The 16,888-nt window shown below is 55.7% G+C and overlaps 3 protein-coding genes across 15 annotated transcripts; all 3 read right to left on the bottom strand.

Annotated features, from left to right (window-relative positions):
- Nucleotides 1-7: 7 nt before the first annotated feature.
- Nucleotides 8-3,707, bottom strand: PPOX (protoporphyrinogen oxidase). 12 transcript variants are annotated; one of them, XM_080823929.1, is made up of 13 exons: nt 3,426-3,707; nt 3,237-3,331; nt 2,958-3,092; nt 2,712-2,843; nt 2,440-2,572; nt 1,981-2,125; nt 1,682-1,872; nt 1,207-1,267; nt 919-1,037; nt 724-834; nt 477-626; nt 314-356; nt 8-231 (listed from the first exon to the last, which is right to left on the bottom strand). In XM_080823929.1, the coding sequence occupies exons 3-13, from the start codon at nt 3,026-3,028 to the stop codon at nt 89-91; spliced, it is 1,299 nt and encodes a 432-aa protein (XP_080680055.1). In that variant the 5' UTR covers nt 3,029-3,092; nt 3,237-3,331; nt 3,426-3,707; the 3' UTR covers nt 8-88. The 12 variants fall into 12 exon arrangements, 11 of the variants coding, with proteins under 11 accessions (XP_080680055.1, XP_080680053.1, XP_080680050.1 ...); XM_080823927.1 differs by having other exon boundaries at nt 2,712-2,827; XM_080823924.1 differs by having other exon boundaries at nt 2,440-2,577; nt 2,712-2,827; nt 2,958-3,126; nt 3,502-3,707.
- A 733-nt stretch (nt 3,708-4,440) lies between these two features.
- Nucleotides 4,441-10,529, bottom strand: USP21 (ubiquitin specific peptidase 21). 2 transcript variants are annotated; one of them, XM_080824636.1, is made up of 13 exons: nt 10,335-10,529; nt 8,904-9,524; nt 8,044-8,103; nt 7,760-7,880; nt 7,436-7,547; nt 7,063-7,221; nt 6,514-6,578; nt 6,163-6,266; nt 5,889-5,975; nt 5,519-5,597; nt 5,225-5,332; nt 5,010-5,124; nt 4,441-4,808 (listed from the first exon to the last, which is right to left on the bottom strand). In XM_080824636.1, the coding sequence occupies exons 2-13, from the start codon at nt 9,501-9,503 to the stop codon at nt 4,718-4,720; spliced, it is 1,701 nt and encodes a 566-aa protein (XP_080680762.1). In that variant the 5' UTR covers nt 9,504-9,524; nt 10,335-10,529; the 3' UTR covers nt 4,441-4,717. The 2 variants fall into 2 exon arrangements, with proteins under 2 accessions (XP_080680762.1, XP_080680763.1); XM_080824637.1 differs by having other exon boundaries at nt 9,165-9,524; nt 10,335-10,513.
- Nucleotides 10,530-11,130: 601 nt separating this feature from the next.
- On the bottom strand, nt 11,131-15,221 carry UFC1 (ubiquitin-fold modifier conjugating enzyme 1). Its single transcript, XM_080824624.1, has 6 exons — nt 14,851-15,221; nt 12,741-12,808; nt 12,478-12,541; nt 12,094-12,170; nt 11,757-11,847; nt 11,131-11,556 (listed from the first exon to the last, which is right to left on the bottom strand). Exons 1-6 carry the CDS (start codon nt 14,971-14,973, stop codon nt 11,476-11,478), a joined length of 504 nt encoding a protein of 167 aa, XP_080680750.1. The 5' UTR covers nt 14,974-15,221; the 3' UTR covers nt 11,131-11,475.
- Nucleotides 15,222-16,888: the final 1,667 nt, after the last annotated feature.

Genomic DNA, 16,888 nt, shown 5'->3' with positions numbered 1-16,888 from the left:
CCAGAGGTGACGGAACAACCCAGCAACTTTTATTTTCGTGGGTAAAGAGGAGCCGCCAGCATGGCCAGGAGGAGGTGGGAGTTGGGGATCAGCTGTTAGGTTCTGAGCCCAGGACCCGGCCTGCTGCCTGGCGTCCGCTCTCTATACAGTCGTTGACAGCAACCCCCTCGTAGGAGGCTCCAGCCAGAGTCAGGGGCAGCCTCTGAGAAGCCAGGAACTGGGCTGCTGCCTCTGGAAGGAGAAGATGATGGGACTGTTACCGCCGGGGTCTGGTTTCCTTGCCCTCCTCAGCACAGCCGCTTTCCCAACTCACCCAGTTTTTGCCAGTGGCCTAGTGTATACTGGGGGATGCAGTTCTGGGGAGAGAAGAGGGGATACAGGGGAATTTTTGTTGCTGATGGCCAAGCTTGAGGAGATGGCAACAGATAACACCGTCCCTGCCTTCGGTGGGAGCCGAGCGGCACTTCCTCGCTCACCTTGTGCAGGTGGACCAAGCAGTGACTCGGGGGCTCCTTCAGTCCTAACTGGGCGGCAGCTGCCTGCTGTGCCCGCTGCTGGAACAGCTCCTGAGATAAGACGGAGCCCCTGGCTTCCAGCGTCTGTAACCAGGACCCTCCCAGCATCACCTAGGGAGGGAATGTGGCACTGACTAGCCTGGCCTTACCTACTGGGCCCAGAGGAGCTCTCTGGAAACTTCTGCTAAGCAAATCTGCCACTGCTCACAGTCACTCGGAGGCCCGGGGGGCTCCCGTCCTGCTCAGGAAAAGCAACTGAGTCATACACAATTCCCAGGACGCCTGGGTCTTCTGAGGATGGCACCAAATGTCCAAATCCCTGGAGGAAGGAAGAGACCTGGTCAGGAAGGAAGGTGCCTGGGGGCCCCGCCCGGCGGCTCTCGCTGGTCTGCGCCACATGTACCTGCACAGGTAGACGAGCTCCTCGGTACTGGAGGTTCACCACAGCCACGGACACGGCAGTGATGGCGCGCAGGGCACGGGCCAGAGGTGCGGCCTGGGCAGGGAGCAGCCCGCTGAGCACTGGGGGAGAGCAGCCAGAGGCCTTCAGGAGGCGCTCCCAGCGGGCTCACCGACCCTCCCTAGGATCAGACTCCCACAGGGACGACCAGGTCGGGCACAGTGTGGTCCTGCTGGCCCCGGAAGCTACACTTAGCCCCATTCTGGCTGGGGACGGGGGCGACCCCATTACCTGAAGCCGGAACAGCGCTAATCACGTGGTCTGCCTCCAGACTGCCGTCCGCTAGAGACACCTGACAGGATGAAAAATGTGGGAGGCACAGACACAATGGGAATTTTGCCTCAGATTCCCAGGCACCAAACCGGCAGGAGAGACCGAGTGCACTCCAGGATGAAGTCAGCACAGAGCCCGCAACTGCCAGCACTCCAGGCCGTGGGCCGCACGGAAGCCAGTGTGGCCCCTGAGATGTGCAGGGGAGCTGGGCTGTCCCTTCCCCTGTCTAAGCCACTCTCCAACAGCACTCCTACCCAGACTTGGATCAAACAGGTCTTGGAGAAACGTCTACAAATAAGGCCCAAGACCCTAGGATAGCCCATGTTCATACAGGATCTAAGGCAAGAAAACAGCAAGCAACTCCTAACGACCCTGGCCATTTAGGCAGAGATGGAGACTTGAACACATATTACACACTGCGGGGCTCTCCTACCTTCCAGCGCCCTTCTGCCTGGAGGCTGAGCCCACAGACAGGCTGGCCTCTGAGAACAGTGACGCCCCTACTAGTCAGGTGGGTGTTAAGGGCCTGGGGCAACGTCTCCAGCCCTCCCCGCAGTGACCACTGGCTCCAGCGCTCGGCTCGAGCCTGGCGAATGAGTGCCGAGTCTGGCTGGGGGCTCCGCCCTGCAGAGGAGGAGGGAAAGAAGGATCATTAAAACAGCACCCCTGGCCTCCAGTCCCTTACTCCGGCGGTCCTTAATATCGTCACCCCTTGAACCAACCCCCACTCACCTGCCCCCAGCAGCAGCCCCAGTAAAACGGAACGATGAGTTTGCTCAGCTTGGAAGAGACTGGGAAAGCAGGACCTGATGCTGAGCTCCCGGCTGTTGCCTGCAAACACTCCTCGGCAGAGACTGTCCATGGCTAGAGACGCCACCTTGAGGACGAGACTGGGATTGAGAGGCCAGGGAAGAAGAAGCCACAGGGATGACTTCCCACTGCCCCCGCAAGGTAGGGATTGGGGGTGGGATAGGATTGGGGGCGAGGAGGGGAGCAGTCCCATTATAACAGAAGAATGGGAGGGAAGTGAAGGCATTCACTCTCAGTGCTGAGTTCTGGGGACTACTGGGTGTGAAGAGAGGGAGAGAATATTCCCCAATGATACAGGAGAGTCCTAGGCAGAAGGTCTGAGTAGGGGGCTCTGCTGCTGTTTAGCAGGAGAGGGATTTGGGGGCCTCTGGGCCGTGTTACCTCGGGTCCAAGGCGGCGGTGGGCAAAACTGTGCACAGTCTCATCAGGGTCTTTGCCCCTGGGCGTGGTCAACTCCTTCAGCCCAGCCCAAAACAGAGGTTTGGAGAAGGGAGGTGAAGGGCGGAAGAGCCCCCTGCACTGAGGAAGGCACAGTCATTTCCGTTCACGTGGCTCCTCTTGCTGGGAGGGCTGACAGACTGGGAGGTGGGGAAATGGAAGGGGTGAGAGGATGCGGGCAAGGTAGAGGTGCGGCAATGAGGTGACAGCGTTACCTGAGGCCAGAGGGCAGCGCATGCAGGGCACCACCTACGTACAGGAACCTGTTCTGGGCAGCTGGGTGGTCTCCCCGGACAGGCAACACTTCCGAGTCCAAGCCAAGCTCAGAAACCTGCTCTCCAAACACCCTCAGGAAGAGGAGAAACTAAGGAAAGGACTGGCCCACCAGCACTTCCTCCCAAGTCTGTCCTCTGGTGACGGCCCCTCTGCAAGCCCTCCTGGGCATTCCATCATCCTCTCACCAGGAGCAGGGTCCGGGCTCCCAGGGCTCCCGCGGGCCGAATTCCTCGAGGTCCAAGTTCAAAGACAGCATCACCTGGCCCTCGGACCGAGCGGATCCAGCCTCCCAGACGCTCGCTGCCCTCCACCAGGACCACCTGGGGACAGGAGTGGGGAGACACGCCGCAAGGCCTATAGCCGCGGGGTGAAGGGTCCGTAAGGGAAGATGTGGCGCCCTCCCTTCAGCCGGAAACGGGAAGAGAGTATTAAAGGGGATCCCTCTGGCGCGATGGGGCACTCACCTTGGGGGGACAGGGGGCCCGGCTCAGGTGGTAACTGGCGGCCAAGCCGCTGATGCCGCCGCCCAGCACGACCACGGTCCGGCCCATTGGGAAGCCTAAGGGAGAGGGGCGATCGGACAGGTTGACCGGGGGGCACCCTGCTCTGCTGAAGCCCCCGCGCAGGTCCCACGTTCCACCCCTGCCACTCACCGCTTCGGGGGCAGCTACGGCGGAGCCAGCGGACGAGGAGGGGCCAGTGAGGTCCCGCCCAGAGCCCAGGACTCACCCAAGAGAGGCCGAGGGAACCGGAGAGAGAGGCCTCCGGGCCCTCGGCGGGCGCTCGCCGGGGAGGCGGATAAGGGCACCGCCCACGCTATCTGCGGGCGCAGGGCTCGGGGAGCCGCGGGGCCCCTGCAGGCCCGCGGGTCGGAGGCCACCGCTCCGCCCGCCCACTACGGACCCTCGGACTCCGCGTCCGCTCCGCCCCGCCCCGCGGTCCCCGGGCTCCCCCGCCTCCGGATTGGTGGGCCCCGGGAGGCCCCGGATCGCGTCAGCCAATGAAAGCACAGAGCTGGCGGCGGCTCCTCCCACCCCGCGGAGGCCGGCCGCTGTGCGCCGAGGCGGCCGGGAGCAGCGCTTAACTGGTTCGGCGCCGGCCGGGGGAGGGCGCCCGGCCCGGCTCTGCCCGCCCTCAGGGCTGCGGCGGCGCGGGCTGGAGCCGGGTCCGCGGGCCCAGCCGCCGGCTTCCCAGGCCCGGGGAGGGTGACGGCCCTGGGGGAGGCCCCGCGAGCGCGGGGTGTAGGGAGAGCAGATAGAGTCGCTGGGGCTGCTCCGTGGGGAGGCGGCGCCGTAAACAGCTCCTTGATGTTAGCAACAGCCCGGGCCTACGGGAGCCGGGGCCGCCCGGCAACGTGCCGCGTGTTTGTCAACAGGGGTCCTCGGTGCCTCGCCCTCCGGGGACAGCCCCCTTCCGGGCAGAACCCGGCGCCCCAGTGCTCGCACCGGCTTCCCCGCAGCTTCGCCAGGCCCCGCTTCGCCTTCCCTCTTTCCCCCCGACGTAGACCTTCGCTGCTCCGGCAAACGTCGGCGCCCGCGTGTCCGGGTCCGGCACGCCCACCTCCACCCCCCACCCCCACCCCCGCCGGCGCCGGGGGCGCCCCCAACTGGGCCCAGTTCCGTATCCACCCCCTAAGCACAAATACAGAAAAGGACATCATTTTTTCTTAATAAATTTATTCACAAAAAGTGAGATTGTGGAGGGGCTGGGGGCTGTACACGGGCAGGGGCCTGGGGAGCTCTGTACACGGGGCTGGGAGACAAGGGAGCCTCCAGGTGGAAGGGTACTTTTTAATAAAAAAAATAATGGGAGCTACAACCACCGCCTCCCCCCTCCCCGGTTAAAAAGACACAAAAATAGACGTCTCTGAGGTAAATGGGGAGCCTGGAGCTTAAGGGTGTTGAACGGGTTTCACAGGTGCCAGGGCTTCGGGGGTGGGGGGGTGTCACAGGCACCGGGGTGGCTCCTGCATCAGTTGGTAGAACAGAACGTAGCCCTCACTGGACGCCACCTGGTTTTCACTGACAGGGGAGACGCTGGGGAGAAGGCAGACGGGGCGGGGGTTGGGATCACTGCCGTGGATCCCCTCCTCCCCTCCTCCCGGGCAGATCATCCTCCCAGCATCTGCCCCCCAACCCCCACCCCGCACTCTGCTGTCCCAGGGCTGCTGCAGATTAGGGCAAAGTGTGCGAACTGCAGTGGGAATGGGGTGGGATGGCGTGGGAGGCTGTTCTCACCGAGAGTCATTGTAGACATGCCAACCAGTCTGGCACCGGCACAGCGCTGTGTAGTGGCCGTAGTGGACGCTGCCCGAGTGGTTGCAGAGGGCATACAGCTGATAGACAGGGCTTCCTGGGGGTTCCGAGGCCACAGAATTGCACAGTGCTGGGGCCCAGGCCCACACCCCCTCCCCTTCAGGGGAGCTCTTCAGATCCCTCCCTTCCAGACTCACCAGCTTTGTCACTGGCAAAGTCCCCCAGGCTCAGTCGCTGCAGCGGGAAATCCACACCTACTGAACTTTTCTTGATGGAGCCTCGGGAGGCGGAAAATCGATTAAGATCTAAGCCCTAGTTAAGGAGCATTTGGGGGGCAGAGGGCCTCTGAAGGGGGCTGAGGTCTTGAATGCTGTCCACTCCCCTCTGGGAACACACCCCGGGAGTGTGGTAGGAAGAGTCAACTCCCAAATGGAACATGCAGGATGGGGGGAATACGGATGGGAGAAAGAAGAATTTGAGGATCAGGATACGGAGCACAAGGATTCGGGGGAATCTTTGTACTGTCAACTTTTTGGTACTTCGTGTTTTCTGCCGACATCGGTCACACACCTGAAGAAATGTCAAATAATGTCACGTTAATCTGCTCCTCCCCTCGATTGGCTTTTCTGACTCCCTGACTCACGTACAAATTCACTATGCTCCCCGTGACTCCTGTATCCTCTGGGCTACTCCCCTCGGCCGGAGGAGTATTAGGACATACCCGAGACTCCAACACAAGCCCAGACCTATAAATATTATTCCCTATACCAAAGCATCATGTGACCCCTTCCATCCATAGCTCCTCTGCCCCCCTCGCAAGGTCTCCCGCCCTTACTGTATCCCTTGTGAAACCCCACATACTGGAGCATTCTCTGACTCTAGCTCTTCTTCCTTGGTGAAAAGGCTGAAACAATCCCGCAGAGACACCTTGCCCCCGGCAAATCCTTTCTGAGGCGGGGAAACAGGAATGAAAGGTCAGTACGTTCTGAATTTCCATCTCCAACTCTTCTCAATCAATCCAGGCTTTGGTTCTACTTCAGAGACCCACAGGGCTCCCTCCCACGCTCTGGGGGTGGGTAGGGAAGGGTCACAGAACCCATGTCCCATCCACCCCTGGAATCCTCTGGAATCCCACCTTGGGGATGGGCAGGGACAGGTCACAAAAAACCTCGAAGGTCGTGGAGCGATACCCACAGGCCTGGCACTTGAGACAACTTTTCAACTGGCCCACAAACAGGTCTAGACAAGTGAAGAGGCGGGAGAAACAGTCACTGCGGGGTGCCCGAGATGCTTCCTTGGGTTCCCGTCTCTTCCCAGCCCTCGGCCCGACCCTTCCTCTCCCAGCGCCGGCGCTCCTAACAAACCCCTCAGCCCCGTCCACACTTCCATCGTCTCACCCGTCCCCACGCCCCTGCGGTGTCAGTTTTTCTCCCAAGCCCACAACCTCCCGCACCGATCGTGCTGCACGGCTCTGCCCGCTCCGTACCCACAATCTTGCTGTCTTCTCGCTCCAGGTAACGCTTCCACATTAGGTTGGCTCGGTCGTCATCACTGCCATGGATCAAAGGAGGTGGAGAGCACCCAGTGAGACGAGGGGATCCCTGGGCACCCCCGGCACCACGGAAATGACTCACAGGGTCTGGCACCCCACCCGTACCCTAGGCTCCTTCTCGACATTTCTGAGAAGTCTCAAAGGAGTGCCACTTCAGAAGACTTTTTGGGGGAATCCAAGGGAAGAGGAAAAGGAAGGAACAAGGGAAGAGCAGCTGACTTCCCCGGGCTTTAAACTCTCTTTGCTCCCGGCTGTAAAGCTGCTATCCCCTCTCCCTTGGCTCAGGGACATCCGTACCCTATCCCCTGACCCCATCTGCACCCCTCGGCCTCTTTTCCCAACGACTTCGGCACTGCTTCTCAAACCGCTTCCTAAGCTGAATGTTCTCCTGGACCCCAAATCCTCAGGCTTGACGAGCTCAGTTCCTTAAGCGATGCATGCTGAGGAGCAACTACCGGGAAGATGGGGGGGGAGCGACCTTACCTCAACTCAGGTTCTTCCAGCAGAGCTCCTCCTCGGCGGGGCTGAGAGGGAGCAGCGGGACTGCTGGCCAGGATGGGCGGAGCCCGGCGGCCCCTGCGGTTGATTTCCAGGTGTAGCCGCTCCATGAGAAGCTTCAGGAACTCCTGGGCATCCTGCTGGCTACAGCCAGAAACAGGGTGTGGGCAACTGACACCGTCCTCCCCTCCCCCTCCCCAAACCCCCTGTCCAAAGACACTCTCTCCTGCCCAGACATCGGTCCCCCTTTCCTGGACGGAGAGCATCTGAAGGTCCCGAGCCATGCCGCCAGGGCCCTTGCTTGGCCTGAGCCCCAGACATGGCCAGAGAGAAACTGCATACCCTCCGGCTCTCCCACCTGTATCCAGAGAAGGAGGGGACGTATTTCTGGAAGACAGCTCGGAATCGAGTAGGATTCACAGCTTCACACGAGTCAGGGTGCCACAGAGCACCGATCACATCCGCAAAGGCTGTTGGGGTGGGTGTGGGGAAACAGAGGTTACTGACTGGAAGAGGCAAGCCCAGGGAGGCTCGGAGGGTGGAAAACAGCCTCCAGGGAAGCAGGCACCAGCACAACCAGATACAGCCGCCAGATTTGAGGGTTGGGGTTGCCATGATTGGCAGATGGTCCCAGAGGCTGGGGAGAGGACTGGAAAGGTGGGGGCAGGAGCGGCTGCCGCACCTTCTGTGAGCTCTTGGGCTCGACCCCCTCCAGGCACCTCTTGCCGGAAGTCCCTTCGCAGACAGAAGTCCCGCAGAGGCCGAGTGCTGCTCAGACACTGTAGCACTGCATTCAGGAAGCACTGGGGGGTGGGGGGTGGGGAGGAGGGGAGGAGAGACACTGCCATTATTTCTGCTGACCAGGGCCAGGAAGCCTAGAAGAGCTTCAGCTCTCTCCTTCCCCAAGTCAGCGCCACACCCCCCCCACCGCACCATTTCACTGACAGACAGGAGAACGGCTCTCACCGTGTTCCCCAGATTTCGGAGGCCAACATGACCGGAGCCCAGAAGCAGCGTGTGATGAGCCTGGAAGGTCAAAGGCGAGTCAGCAGGTTCCCACATATACCCCCCGGCACTTCAACCTTTCAACAGTACGCGGCCCACTGCTTTCCCACCTTCCTGTACCTCACCCCCAAGCTCCACCCTCTTTCCCTCACGGGCTCTTGGGGGCTCCCTACCTCACTGGACATGAGCAGTAAGCCCATCACAGCTGAGTGCACCACGGACTCGGCCATGGCTGTCCCGCCTGTTCCCCACCTCCTCCTCTGCCCAGCCAGCCGGCGCTGTAGCTCCTGGGGGAGCTCCCCAAGCACAGGCATGGCCGCCCAGCTGCTCCCCACACCCACCCTGCTTCCCCCAAAGCCCCCTCCCGCCCCCGTGGCCCCTTCCTGAACCCTCTCCTGATGGCTCCAACTGCAATCAACCTAGCTCACTTAGCTCAGAAATGGGCCACCACGCTAACTCAGATGTTCTGAGCCCGCCCCTCTTCAGCTCCAGAGATCAATTAGGCCTAGGTAGCATCCTGGGAGAGAAGATGAAGCAAGGGAGAGTAAGGGCCTGGGGACCCGGAGAAGAATTCCAAATGGCTAGGTTAATTCCCTGGGGATCGAAATGGCACACCACGCTGGGGAGTCAGAAAACCCAAAAAAGGTCTCGGAAGCTTGAGGGTACTTAAGTAAGGGAGTGGAGAGTCCAAGCTGCTGTAATGAGGGATTGAGATCGGAACTTGGGGGAAAAGAGGGAAAAGCAAGCCATGTGATGGCAAGAAAGCTGGAGACAGAGAGGAACAGGGGCATGGAAGGTCACGGGTGCTGGCAAGTCCTCACCATTTTGTCATCGGAGTAGAAAGACTCAGAGGGCCGGGCAGATATGACGTGGAAGGAGCCATGGGAAGTAGGGGGCTCCGTCCGTATACTGAGCAAGGTGGGGGGACCAGGAAAGCCCCCGAGGCGGCGGAGAGAGGCGCTACGTCTCAGGGTGGGAGGTTCAGGCCGGAGCGCCAAGCGGCTCAGTGCAGCCCCTAATTCTCCAGTGCCACGATGCCCTCCCAAGGCAATTCCCATAGGACGCAAGTCCCCACTGCTCACAGACTTGGAACGAGCTAGGTTGGTCCTGGAAGGGAGAGGCAGAGCCACAGTTGGGGGTGGTGAGCCAGGCAGGGGAACTCCATGATCTGCCCGAAGGGGTCCTCTGGGACGAGGGCCTGAGGTCCGTCCCCGTCCCAGCTCCAGTTTCTTGAGCCGTTCCTCAGGGGGACCTGGCCGGGGAGGCAGAGGTCTTAACATGGGGTTCGGCCCAGGGGCTGGGTTTCGGCGCTCCTTGCTTCGGGCCCTCGGGGCAAATGGTAGCTTGGACCCCACTCGGGGCTGGACATTAACAGGTGGCTCTCGGGTCCGGCCCAGGCGGTGCTCAGAGGCCTGGGGCATTGTGGACACCACAGGCTGGACCTGGGAGGAGAAGAGAGGGTCAGCATTTGAATGTGGAGGGAGGTGGGAACCTACATTACCACGCTAGCTTCCACATACACTGAAGGCAGGAACCATGTCTACCTAGCCCCACTACCGAGCACAGTGTGTGACACAAAGTCAATACTTAGTATCCACTGAGTAAATGAATGAATGATAGCAGCCCACCGCTTTGATTCTTTCTAAATTCCTCAGGCCCTACCTGCAGAATACAGCTTTACTGAAAAGCCAATGTTAGTCTCTATCTCGGCTGTCTTTAAGATCTAATCGCTCATGCCAAGGGCCCCCACACCTGGCTAATCAAGTGGGATGTGCCCTGGGTCACTTAGATTCTCTGGACAAATGAGGGTGTGGATGTAAGGAAAACAACCCAAAGACAGCATTCCACCCTCCAGCCCCTGTCCCTCCGGACTGCAAATGAAGCCGACTAAATGAGTGACTTGCGAATCACTCCCTCCCCCACCCCTGAGGCTCCAACGAGGTGTCGGGGCTCAGGGGCAGTGGCGGGGAGGGAGGACGAACGACTCCCCGACCCTAATCTCCGCACCTCTCCCACCACAGCAGGGCTTCAGCCGGGTCCGCCCCCCTCGAGGGCAGAAAGGCCGAGGCCGCTGATTGGCTACGGGGTCCAGCGGCGTATTCCCTGCGGTCCATGGATGCTGTCCCTCCAGCCCAGGTCCCCCAGGCCTGCTGAGCCCCCCGCGCCCTGCCTTTGCGGAGGGCGTCCTCTCGGGTCCGGAGCAGTCTTCCCGCGCCCCCCCCCCCACCCCGCCATAGCGCCCCGGCCCGTACCTGTCCCCCGGTGAGGCGGCGGGGGAGGCCAGCCGGGGCCAAGCCCCAGCTCAGGGCCACCCCCTACTACCCCCGTGCAGCCCCCCCGAGGGCCGGGCTGCAGCTTTAGCCGCAGCTGTTGCCCAGATCTCTCCCGCCGCAGGGGCCGCCGCCATCTTTGTTGGTCCCGCCCGGCCACCGGCCACCGGCTTCACCGCCTCTCACAGCGCCTGCGCACCCACACTTGAAATCCACCCACCTGCTTCCTCGGCGCTTGCGTGAACCCGCCCCCTTGGCTCCGCCGCCGACACCATGGAAACGCAGCCAACTTTAGGACCGCCGGTGCCCAGATCTGCCCTGAACTGTTTTAAAACCGTCGCTTCAAACTATAGGGATGTAGATCCATCATCATGGTATGGCCCCCAGGCTTGCAGCACAGATCCTTCCCTGGGAGCAGGGGTGCCAGTGTGGGAAGCTCCATGGCCTGGGTCCGGCTCGCAGACCAGTGGAGCAGGATCCAGCACTCCACGTAGGGATGGGAAGATCCCTGGAGGTCGGGAAATGCAGGTCCTGCAAAACCATTCCCTCAAGCATCTTGCAGACCAAAGCAGTAGGCACCCCGCTAGAGGACACGAGCAGATCTCTGCAAGCAGGTCTCAGCGGGAGGCAGAGCAGTCCAAGATTTCCTTTCATTTCCCAGCTCCCAACCACAGCATCCTCCATTTCCCCCTCCCTCCCAAACTTATGTAGTTGTATATGTGCCTTGGGTCTCAGCCAGCTCACCCTCTCTTCACAGCCACCAATGAGAACCACGGACTACCAGAGGAAGCTTTTATTGAAGAGTTATCTCCAGAAACCAAAAAGACTATGCACCCACTTTCAGCCCTCCCAGCCTTCCTGGACCTCACACTGCTTCACCTGCGGAAGGCACACAAATTGCCTTTTGGTTCCCCAAAGCCCCAGTCTTTCCCCTCCCTGTGTAGCCTTAGGAATTCAGTAGCAATGCTGTTCTTTTTTTCAGCATGCCTGATGCAGCTACTTAGTAACAATTATAGGTGAAGTGGTATGGGGGGGAAGCAGTTGGATGAGTAAGAGTGATGCACAGAGAGCAAGAATGTAGCCTATCAAAGGTCCCTCTGTCCTGCCTCAGTGGCTTGATGTTTCATTGGTTGCATTTCTCTTTATGCTGAATCACGCCCTTCTGAATCAGATCGGGGATTTCCACTGCCAGCCATGGACCCAGCTGCAATACAAGGGAGACCCTGTGAGATTACGACCACTTGGTCAACATCTCTTGTTCCATCAGAAGCTCCTTCCCAGAGAGATTCTATGGGAACATGCCCAGGGAAAACACTGTCACTCCTTGTTTATTCTCAGTTACTTTTCTTACATTGCTAAGTGCCTAATCACCCCCCGCCCATGCACCAAATAACCCAAACTTACCCCCAGAGCCATAAGATGAGCTAGTCCAAACTTGGGCACATTTCTGGCCCACAAAGGCTTAAAGTGATCAGTCAGGCATATTTTGCCACCCCTATGAGAGGGACAAGAGGAAGATGGTGTTGACATGTAAAGTTTGCCATAAAGCACAGTAGCCTCTGGGAAGCACAAGGTAACTAGTAGCGATCAGAATCGAGCACAAGGTTAGCTAAGTACTTTGCCCAGACTTGACAGAGGGAGGTCAGAAGGCCCTCTAGGCAGGCCAACTCTGGGAAAATTCCAGACCCAGAGTTCTCTCCTAAGTCCTCTTCGGCCTTTTCCTGTCTCCTGTTGAGCCTACCTGTACATCTTTGCTGTTTTTCCATCCAGTTCAGGGACTGCGATTTCTGGAGCAGTAGTAGGATATGTGATAGGAATCTGGAGAAATCATAAGGCCTTAATGACACAGAAGAAGGACAGAAATGAACTAATCTAATCAATGCCCATTTCTTGGTTGAGCTGAAATGTTTGACACCCTCCCCTACCTCCCCCACCAAACAGCATGTACACACCGGGATTCTGGATATGGAGATAAGCAGCTGTAATCATGCTCGCTTCAAACCTCAGCATTTCCCTCCCATTTTAAAAGTTTTCTTTGATCCCTCCAAGAAAGGTTAGCTTGCTAACCATCACCTAATCCCTCCCCTTCCACTAACCTCCATACTTCTCATTCCATCATACTCACGTCAAACTCAATGTCAAACTCATATTTGAGCAGGTCATGGATGTACCAGCATTTTCCAAACCACCTGTAACAAAGACCAAACCTCAATCCAACCTGTCCATTCTTCTGGGAGACTCATGGGATGGGAATTAGAGAACTCTGGAGCTATGGGAGCGGAGACAGCTACCAGGAGGCAGGGAAGGCCCAGCCGTGGGCTTTGGGACATTAAAATGCTCAAGCCATGTTAAGATTCCCACCCAAAACTCCCAAGAGGGTCTGCCTACCGAGTCCCTTCCTTGTTGGACTCCAGTCGGAACCAATCATTGTCCGCATTCTTGTTGTTCTCCACATACTAAAAGCAGAAAATGAGGTCTTTGAGGGGAGAGTTGAGACCAAAGGCAGTCCCTCTTCCCTCAAAAGAAAAGCGTGTGATTACTTTCTCTCTTAGTATGTACCCAGCTTTTCTTTCTTTTTTTAAAAAAATTTTAAAAATTTATTTATTTGAAGGGAGGAGGGGACACAAGCAGGGGTCATGGAAGAGGGAGAGGCAGGCTTCTCACTGAGCAGAGAGCCCAATGCGGGGTTTGATCCCAGGACCCTGGGATCATGACCTGAGCCGAAGGCAGATGCTTAACGACTAAGCCATCCAGGTGCCCCTGTACCCCACTTTTCTGACAGGAGGAAAGCTGAAGACAAAGTTACACTGGTAAGTGGGAGACTTGCTCAGAGAAGAGAATAGGATGGTTGCGTCCCACTCAGTTTCGCAAGGACAAAATATGACATCTCCTGGATTCTCTTCTCACTTCTGATAGTGTCTGCCCTCAGCCCACGACTCATTTTATGGTTTCCTCCTTCCCTGGAGAACCTCATAGAGTCCTGGTTTTGACCAGTACCCGCGTGCTGTTGATTTCCAACTCTTTATTTTAACGCAGACCATTTCTCAGAGCTTCAGACTCTAGTATCCAATTATATACTGAAATTTCTAACTTCATTTCACAGGTACCTCAAACTTGGCACTTCCCCGGGGTTCTTCAGACCATCTCTCCACTGCATCAGTCTCAGATGACGGTACTAGCATCGGCTCGGTAATGCAAGCCAAACAGTGGGAATCATCCCTAACCCTCCCTCTCCTCTCCTCTCCACCAAACCTTCATGATGTACTGCTGATTTTACCTTCTGAATGTTCTTCAGATCTACCTCTTCCAGCCTCACTATAACGATCCAGTTTGGGTCATCATCTTTTTGCCTGGCTTAGTGACAGCCGCCTAATTTGTTTCCTGCCTTCCATCTTACCTCTTTTAATTCTCTGTTCCTCTCTACTCACTGTGATTGGTCTAAATCCAATCTGAGCACGTTACTCCTCAGCTTAAAATACTTTAAAGGTATCCCAGTGCCTTCGAGGTAAAATTCAAGTACTCAAGCCTATCTCTCAAGCCTTGTCTACCATTCCCTGCCCTACGCTTGATGCTTTAGCAACTCTGAACTACTTATGTTTCCTTATACACATCATGCCATTTGTAACTTCCATGCTTTTGCTCATGCTGTTCCTTTGTGAACATCCCCCTCTTGCCCTGCTTACCGGGCTAACTTATGTTTACCCTTTGAGGCTCAGCTCAAGCACTGCCTCTTTTATGAAACCTTCCCGGACCAGACCCAGGGTGGATCAGGTATCTCACCTTCTGCTCTCAGAACATCCTAGCCATCCCTCCCTCTCTCTCCTCTTCATGTTATAATGATTTGTTTCATTTATCTCAGTAGGTTCCACCGTATTCAGCTTTGGATCCCGTCCCTAGATGCTAGGTGTACAAATGTGGGGGGGTTTTAGTGGAAACAAGTTCTGGGGTCAGGAGAGCCGCTGGCTTTTGAAACAGGCAGAGGCCACCGCGAGGAAGATAGACTGTCTTCTCTTCCCACAGAAGAGAGATTTGCTGAGAAGATGGCTCATTCCCAACTGTGAGCTTAACTCCTCAACTCTCTGCAACTAACGCTTACTTTACTTTTCAGCCCTAGCGTGTGTTTCTCCCACAGGAAGAGTAAAAGAGGGAACAGAGAGAAACGACTGGGACTTAGGGCCCCAGGAATTCCTCTGGACCACCTCCCCTACCTCCAGGAGAGGGAACAGCTGGAGCCAGAGGGACACGTCATCTTCCGGGAGGACGGACCCCTAAAATAACAGCGGTTTTGGCCCCACCGGGGCTCCTAAACTGAGTTTCTTTTGTCTCCCCCCCCCCATACCTCCTTAAATCCCCCCAGCCCCACAACTGTCCACCTTCTACGAATCGGGGAGTTAAAATTTTATAACCGGAAGCGACTTCCACACGGAGCCTATTCCTAAGGACACCTGATTACCCGCAACCCTTCTGCGACGCGGCCGGCCGCAGAAGCACAACTAACCCGGATAAGAGACTGATATTCCTCTTTGAGTCGCTGCACCCACAACTCACGATCTCGAGGGCCGGCGTTAGTCTTCAGCACCGGGATCTCGGACACCACACGCCGGGTGGCCTCGTCGGCCATGTTGGACGAGGGCGCAAGAAAAATGCGGAAGTGGTACTGCCTGTAGTCTACACCCCGGGGGCCGCCATCTTTACTATGGGAAGATGGGGTGTTGGGCTGCCTGAGGACTTCTTTGAGGGTGGTCTTTATTTTCCCGTAACGAAAATAATTTGTCACCTGGTCACTTGCTTGTGGGTGCAACGGGAAAAGCAGAGTGAAGTTGATTGCTCCTTAATATGGTACCTATCATTTGAAAAAAACCGCAGACTGCCCAAAAGGTGACTTCCGCTCATGCTCAGAGAAGAGAAGTGATCTCCGAAAACTCGGAAGCCTTCCCAAACTCGGGAGAGTTCTTAGGTTTTCGGCTGTCCTAGGCACCGTGCCAGGCACTGTCTTCCCGAAGCGCGCAGTTCACATATTTGAAGAAGCTTCGTTAGCTTCTGTGTAGTTTGGCTCAGGTAGCAGAGGCAAAGAAGCCATCCAATAGAAGGGCATTAAACTCGTGCTAATTGTTGGAAACTTTGGAAAATCAAAGTATGGTAGACAGCCTGGGTCCTGAAGAATTAACAGTATCGAATTAGAGAATTCTTAATCAGTGCTAAAGGAGTTAAGGGATCGCAGGAAAATTTGCCTTAGTCTAGCCTAGACATTGTTTTTTGCTCCAGAATCAAATCAAATCAAATCAAATCAAATCAAATCAAATCAAATCCTCTAGTGAGGATTCTAGTACACGGCACGCAGTAGGTACCTGGCAATGCTTTTGCAGAATTTTGTATCTTCCTGTTGCTTTTTCTACCTAAATACATTAGTTTTCGCTTTAATTTATGTTTCAATGGAGAAATATAGGTCAAAGGGTGCAAAATTTGTAATAAAAAGAATAAATTGTGAGGACCTAACGTAGAGCGTGGTAACTATAGTTAGTAATATAGTATTATATATTTGAAAGTTGCTGAGAGGTTTATTCTGTTAATCATCCAGCCTGTAGCAGTAATTTTGGGTCAGATTCTATTAATCATCAAATTCTATAGTCCATCTCCAAAACTATATCTTAACTATAAGCATGCTATATCTTAATTTCTAATGGCTGTAACTTCCAGGACAGTATTGAATAAACGTTTTGAGAGCACAGATCCCTGTCTTACTCTGATTTTAGGGGGGGAAAGCATCATCTTTTTTCATTAAGTGTGATGAGAGCTATAAGCTCTTCAGATGCTCTTCATTGGGTTAAGAAAGTTCCTTTCTGTCTTGGTGTTGAGGGTTTTTATCATAAATGGCTGTTGGATTTTTTCCAAATGCTTTTTCTGTGTTCATTAGAATAATAACGTAGTTTTTGTCTTTTGTTAGAATGCTATATGTTACTTTCTCTAAAACATTACATGTTGGGGGGTGCCTGGGAACCTCAGTTGGTTGGGGGTCCGACTCTTGGTTTCAGTTCAGGTGGTGGTCTCCAGGCAGTGGGATCAAGTGAGTGCCTGGCACCAAGTCTGCTTGTCCCTCTTTGTGCCTCTCCCTCCACCTCTTGTACTCTCTCTCTCAAATAAATAAATAAATAAATAAAATCTTTTAAAAAATCATATTGGAGAAAGCTAAGGCAAAGCTTTGTAATATCTCACTAGAGACCACTCTTCTAGGTGAAATAAAAATTCATTCACTTTCGGGTGTAGGCACTGTTGTGTGGTACAGAGCACAGAGATTTGGAATGAGGCTTTTGATTTCATTGTCACAAGACTTTGCTGATGGGGTGAGGGAAGAATGGAGAAATATAGGTCAAAGGGTACAAAATTTCTAATAAGAAGAATAAATTCTGAGAACCTAATGTAGAGTATGGTAACTACAGTTAGTAATATGGTATTGTATATTTGAAAGTTGCTGACAAGACGAAAAGACATAGTCTTTGGGGGGAAGAAACTTATATGTAGACAATCACCATAAAACA

Source organism: Martes martes, assembly GCF_963455335.1.
Source record: "Martes martes genome assembly, chromosome: 15".
NCBI lineage: Eukaryota > Metazoa > Chordata > Mammalia > Carnivora > Mustelidae > Martes > Martes martes.
Note: the sequence above shows the minus strand (reverse complement) of the source record. Positions and strands in the feature narration are given on the sequence as shown.

Bases quoted from the DNA above. Each gene is read 5' to 3' on its own strand.
- PPOX (XM_080823922.1), bottom strand. From the start codon at position 3,323: ATGGGCCGGACCGTGGTCGTGCTGGGCGGCGGCATCAGCGGCTTGGCC. The intron at 3,093-3,236 runs GTGAGTGCCCCA...TCCTGTCCCCAG, and splicing joins GGGCCCCCTGTCCCCCCAAG to GTGGTCCTGGTGGAGGGCAG. The intron at 232-313 runs GTGAGTTGGGAA...TTCTCCTTCCAG, and splicing joins AGGCCACTGGCAAAAACTGG to AGGCAGCAGCCCAGTTCCTG.
- USP21 (XM_080824636.1), bottom strand. From the start codon at position 9,503: ATGCCCCAGGCCTCTGAGCACCGCCTGGGCCGGACCCGAGAGCCACCT. The intron at 7,881-8,043 runs GTGAGAGCCGTT...CCCACCCCCCAG, and splicing joins TCCGAAATCTGGGGAACACG to TGCTTCCTGAATGCAGTGCT. The intron at 6,267-6,513 runs GTACGGAGCGGG...TCACTTGTCTAG, and splicing joins AGAAGACAGCAAGATTGTGG to ACCTGTTTGTGGGCCAGTTG.
- UFC1 (XM_080824624.1), bottom strand. From the start codon at position 14,973: ATGGCCGACGAGGCCACCCGGCGTGTGGTGTCCGAGATCCCGGTGCTG. The intron at 12,542-12,740 runs GTAGGCAGACCC...TCTTTGTTACAG, and splicing joins TCCAACAAGGAAGGGACTCG to GTGGTTTGGAAAATGCTGGT. The intron at 11,848-12,093 runs GTAGGCTCAACA...TCCCTCTCATAG, and splicing joins AAAACAGCAAAGATGTACAG to GGGTGGCAAAATATGCCTGA.